The sequence below is a fragment of the Colobus angolensis genome, unplaced genomic scaffold (genome assembly GCF_000951035.1).
Source record: "Colobus angolensis palliatus isolate OR3802 unplaced genomic scaffold, Cang.pa_1.0 Scaffold181, whole genome shotgun sequence".
Lineage (NCBI taxonomy): Eukaryota > Metazoa > Chordata > Mammalia > Primates > Cercopithecidae > Colobus > Colobus angolensis.
Window position 1 is genome coordinate 3,702,927 of NW_012114944.1, and position 5,857 is coordinate 3,708,783.

The following is a 5,857-nucleotide window of genomic DNA, read 5'->3' on the forward strand; positions in this document are numbered from 1 at the left end:
TCCCCACCTGTAAAATGAGGAACTTGGGTCAAATCACTAGTTTTCAAACTTCTAAAAAAATTTTTTTTACTAGCAGAATTGTTTTTCATATTAGCCCAACATATAAAATAAAAGGGAGCTATCTGGTTGGAACACAGTGTGGGGAAGGGAGACACAGCCTTCCTGCTTAGTCTCCCCCTATTCTCTCTCTTTTTTTTTTTTTTTTGAGATGGAGTCTTGCTCTGTCACCCAGGCTGTAGTGCAGTCCACAATCTTGGCTCACTGTACCCTCTGCCTCCCAGGTTCAAGCAATTCTCCTATCTCAGCCTCCTGAGTAGCTGGGATTACAGACACCTGCCATCACGGCTGGCTAATTTTTTCTTTCTTTTTTTTTTTTTGTTTTTTGAGACGGAGTCTCACTCTGTCACCCAGGCTGGAGTGAAGTGGCATGATCTTGGTTCACTGCAACCTCCGCCTCCCAGGCTCAAGCGGTTCTCCTGCCTCAGCCTCTCAAGTAGCTGGGTTTATAGGCATGCACCACCACGCCCAGCTAATTTTTGTATTTTTAGTAGAGAAGGGGTTTCACCATGTTGGCCAGGCTGGTCTTGAACTCCTGACCTCAGAAGATCTGCCCACCTTGGCCTCCCAAAGTGCTGGCATTACAGGCATGAGCCACTGTGTCTGGCCCAGTCTTCCCCTATTCTCTGGACCACAGTTTGAAAATCACAGACAGGTCAACCTAGGTCCTTCCAGCTCTAGTTTTCTACTGTGTTCCTTCCTCTTGAGAAGTTACAGCTCATCATGGACCCTTAATAACAGAATTCAACAGAAGGCATCATCTGAAAACAAAGTCAATTCAGAAACTGTTGTTGCAAGAAGGCAAATAGAAAAACGGCACCATGTCCCACTGGAATCTCTTTCAGCGATGGAGAGTTTTGTTTTCCGGTAAAAAATATAGAAATAGTGGTTGTTCTTGGGGGGACTTGTGGTTTGGTTCTAAACCTCCCCACGGAGCCGAGTGGTGTCCCTGAGGGTGAGGAGGGCAGAAGTCTCTGCTCAGAGCTGCTCTGAGCCCATCCGCAAGTTTTTGATCTCCAGTTCCAACTGTTTGGCCTGGACCTCTCGCTGGGTCAACAGCTCCCGGAGCCTTCGGATCTCCTCCTGTTGCCGGTAGAACATCTGCAGCAACTGGGGAAGAAAGATTGGAAGGCAGGATCACCAGGGTGTCAGAACACCAGCTGAAAGCTAAACTGCTATCCCTCTTTGACTTGAAAGGTGGAGGTGGTTACATTAACATGGCTGAGGGCTGAGGAGGCTGTCACTGCACAGATCTTTTACAAACACCTTGTTTTCTTCACCCCGTAAATGAAATTCAAGAAGACTGGCATGTTTCAGATGTATTTTGCCTCCAGAGATCCTCCATGAAATAGAGGAAAGGATGCCTGGCTCTGAAATCTGGGGATTGGTGTTTTTGCCACCACTGAACTGTGTGACCTTGGGCAAGTTATTTACCTACTCTGAGCTTCCATTACTTTCTCTGGGAAATGGGGTCAGAAAACTGCCCTCATCATTATCATAACTGTTGCCGCTGTGCAGAATGGGTGTTAGATGTTGAGTGATGCCCTAAGGGCCTTCGTTATCCACTGGAATGTTCTGATACCCTTATAAGGGTGGCAGTGCCAGTGTCTCCACTGTACCACTGTGGAAACGGCAGCTTAGAGACATTCAGTCTCTGGGTCTGAGACCCTAAATTAGTACTCAGCAGAGCCATGATCAGAATCCATCTGTGAGATGCCAGCCTCTGTGTTCTCAGCCACTTCAGACTGACTTCCAGGGCTATTGAGAGAATTCAATCACATGCTATATCAAAGTGCCTACCCCAGGATCTCCCACACAGTAGGCACTTAACAAATGTGGACTTTGAAAGCACAGAGAATCCTATAATGTCAGAATTGGAAAAACTTTGATACCCACCAGGTCAAACCCTCTTCATTTTACAGATGGTTTCCCACCATCTTTCTTTCTTTCGTTTTTTTGAGACGGAGTCTCACTCTGTTGCCCAGGCTGGAGTGCAGTGGTGTGCTCCTGGCTCACTGCAGCCTCTGCCTCTTGGGTTCAAGCGATTCTCCTGCCTCAGCCTCCAGAGTAGCTGGGATTACAGGCACGCACCACCATACCCAGCTAACTTTTGTATTTTTAGTAGAGACAGGGTTTCACCATGTTGGCCAGGCTGGTCTCAAACTTCTGGCCTCAAGCAATCCGCCCACCTTGGCCTCCCGGTTTCAAGCCATCCTCCAGCCTCAGCCTCCCGAGTAGCTGGGACTACAGGTGCATGCCACCACGCCCGACTAATTGTTATATTTTTAGTAGAGATAGGGTTCCACTATGTTGGCCAGGCGAGATCCTCCAGCCTCAGCCTCCCAAAGTGCTGGGATTACAGGAGTAAGCCCCCGTGCCTGGCCTCCCACCATCTTTATCTATGCCCATTATTTTGGCATAAGACGGAGCTCACTGCCTGTTTATTGAATGAATTAACAAAATGAGTCAAGCAACCAGGCCAGGCCACACAGATGGTTATTCTTCTCATGCCTCATTTTCTTCCTTCTTCTCAGCCTGGATCTGCTGCCCTCCACCCCAGCTGCCCCATGTGAAAGGCCCACCCCGTTCTCCTTCACACCTCATTTTCTGTCTTTGGTGGGGGGCATTCGAAAACATCAAAGCCATTTGTCAGCCAGGATTTCTTCTCCTCCAGCCTGTGCTCTGCTGCCCATCTTGGCATCTTCTCCTCCAACAGGGAGGAAGACCTCCAGCCATCTTCTGCAGCCAGCTTTTCTGTCTGGTTCAAGAGCCGGGGTGAGGCTGGGGCCATGGAATGGAAGACAGGTCTCTCTGCAGGCAGTGGGTGGGGTCTCAGCAGCTCAGAGCCAGGCCTAAGTGACACCAGGATTGGGTCTGGAAGGGAAGCAGAGCTGTGTGAGGATGGGGTGCCCATGGGCAGATGGGCATATAGGGCACCAGTGACACAGGCAGCATGCAGAGATACTCAGAGCCATGCAGACCCATGCAACAGGTGTGGGAAACACAGCTACATGTGGACAGGCACAAAGCCACAGAGCAGGGCTAACAGATACAAATACCCACGAGCGCCACCCTCAAAGTGAAGCTTGTTTTGTAGGAACAGCACGGTGCGTGCAGTGGAGCAGCCCCCAAACACTTCAAGCTCACGTGAGACCTTGCCCTTGCTTTGTAAGGACAGTCCCACCCACACTGCACCCCGCCGTCTACCAAGTCCATTAGTTCTCTCACCACCTCCAAGAAGCAGGGGAGGCTGGCATCACGGCTACAGATGAGGAAACTGAGGCCCAGGGAGCAAAACCTACTTAAGGTTATCCAGTACTAGGACTTAGCACTGGTCCCCTGTCCCCCAAGGCAGAGGCTCTTCCAGTACACCAGGAGGCTCACTCAGCCACTGGGGTGGGGGTGAAGGAAGTTTGGGGGGTTGGAAGGGAGAGGGAGCGGCTGGGGTGGCTGCTTCCGCTGGGCTGCCCTCATGTTGGCAGGAGTGGGAGAGTGGCTCAGGACAGGCAGAGTGGGCAGAGGGACCTGGGTGGAGGTTGCTGCCTGGAGGACACTTCTTGGGTCAAGAAGAATCGAAAAAGGCCAGGCACAGTGGCTCACGCCTGTAATCCCAACACTTTGGGAGGCTGAGGCAGGTGGAGCACTCGAGGTCAAGAGTTTGAGACCAACCTGACCAACATGGCGAAACCCCATCTCTACTAAAAACACAAAAAATTAGCTGGGCGTGGTGGCACGTGCCTGTAGTCCCAGCTCCTCAGGAGGCTGAGGCATGAGAATCACTTGAATCCGGGGGTGGGGTGGAGGTTGCAGTGAGCTGAGATTGTACCACTGCACTCCAGCCTGGGCAACAAAGCGAGACTCTGTCTCCAAAAAAAAAAAAAAAAAAAAAAAGGAAAAAAAAAAAGAAAAAAGAATTAAAGAATTGCAGAGCTAGGGGTGGGGAACAGGGATGGGGAGTCTGGCTGAGGTGGTCCAGGCACCCCACATAACCCCAGAGTGTAAAGAAGCTTTCCATGGGGCAAAGTCCCTTGAGCTGGAGTTTCCTGAGCCCTCAGGTCAAGTCCCCTGACTTCCTGGATCTGTATGTGACCATGCTACCCACTGGGGACTGAAGGTCAAGGGCATGGCCTCTGAGGTTATGAGAGAATAAAAATCCAGGCCCAACCCCTCTCAGGTGCTTGGGGCCACTGGGCACTCCACGTTCCTGCCACATTTGTCTGGGCCTCTCCTCTGTCTTCCTCACCTTGATTCATCCCGCTGAGCCACTCCTGGGCCGTCAGGGAGGGCTGGGCCCCTGCTGTTGGAGGGTATATGTCCTCTTGGTAGGATTCCGACTGCAGGAGAAATCCAGACAGTGAGAAGGGTGGTAGGGTAGGCTGCTCAGATGGGAAGGGCCCTTAGAGCTGGGAGTCCAGGCTCTCCCCAACCCCTGCTGAATTGAGGAAACCGAGGCCCAGAGAACAAAGGGACTTGCCCGAGGTCACGCAGCAGCTCAAGAACAGAGGTGGGCTGAGACCCAGGATTCCTGACGCCCACTGATATCACCCTGGCTGTGAGAAAGGTCGCTCTGTGGTTGCCCCATGAATGTGGGCTCCATGCTCTGGTACTGGACAGCCCTGGATCTGTCTTCTCCAGGACAGGTTCCCCACCTCCCTCCCACGCGGTCCCCATTGTCCTTACCCGCCGGGGCACAATCATGGAGATGGGCTCGATGAGGCTTTTGGTTGTGATCAGCTTGTAGAAGCGGAAGATCTCGCAGGAGGACACGTCAAGTCCTCTCTTTGGCATGACACCTGCAGGCAGACAGTCAGGGAGGGCCAAGAGGTTCTGGCTGGGCTGGGGCCACAGTGCAAGGGCCAAAGCCAGGCTGCACACCTGGACCTGAACAGAGGCCAGCCTTCTCCCAGAAAAGAGCTCAGGGACAAATACCTACACTGGACTGGGCCCTATGTTGGGAAACGGAGTTGAATTAATCAGACTCTTCACCTTCAAAGATTGAAATTATTTTAGCTAAACTATTTTTTCTTTCTGAGACAAGATCTTACTCTGTTGCCCAGGCTGGAGTCCAGTGGCACGATCATAGCTCACTGCAGCCTCACACTCCTGGGCTCAAGCGATCCTCCTGCCTTAGCCTCCCAAGTAGCTGGGACCACAGGTATGCACCTCAATTTCTTTATTTATCTGTAGAGACAGGAGTCTCACTTTGTTGCCCAGGCTAGCCTCGAATTCCTAGGCTCAAGAGATCCTCCAGCCTCAGCCTCCCAAAGTGCTGGATTAGCTGAACTTTTATAGGCAGTTTGCTCTGCTTAAGGGTCTCCATCTCCATCCCCACAGCTCCTGTGACCCAAATGCTCTCAATCAAACTACTCCAGATTCCTTTTGAGTAGGGTTAGCATGGTGCATCTTTCTCCAGTCCTTTACTTTTCATCTAGCCATGTCTTTATGTTTAAAGTGGGTTTCTTGTAGATTACAGAAATATAGCTGGGTCTTTATCCTCAGACACACTTAGAAAGGAGCTGAGGACTGCTTCCTGGAGGCTCTTTTAGGTCAGCCTTTTCCATCTCTGCTCTTGTTGCAACTGCTTAACCTTGACCTAGAACACATCCCTCTCTCCCCTGCTGGGCTCTGCTTCCTCTTTCAGTTCCTCCAATGTTGCCTCCTCTGAGAAGCCTTCCTCGACTTCCTCCTTTGTGCTGCTGCCCACCTCAAGTACAGCCCCCATAAGTCAGAGTGTTGCTATGCTGTCTCTCCTCCCATCTGACTCATCCCTGTCTCCCCAGACCCAGCACTGAAGCCCTGA

The 5,857-nt window shown here is 51.4% G+C and overlaps 1 protein-coding gene across 1 annotated transcript in view; it reads right to left on the reverse strand.

Annotated features, from left to right (window-relative positions):
• Window positions 1-723: 723 nt before the first annotated feature.
• CORO2A (coronin, actin binding protein, 2A) overlaps window positions 724-5,857 on the reverse strand; it is a 54,349-nt gene continuing 49,215 nt past the window's right edge. The window contains exons 9-12 of the mRNA XM_011939484.1: window positions 4,738-4,850; window positions 4,301-4,391; window positions 2,657-2,931; window positions 724-1,167 (exon numbers count right to left, since the gene is read on the reverse strand). Of these exons, the coding sequence (XP_011794874.1) occupies window positions 1,036-1,167; window positions 2,657-2,931; window positions 4,301-4,391; window positions 4,738-4,850 (611 nt within the window). The 3' untranslated portion in view covers window positions 724-1,035. The remainder of the gene's footprint in view (window positions 1,168-2,656; window positions 2,932-4,300; window positions 4,392-4,737; window positions 4,851-5,857) is intronic.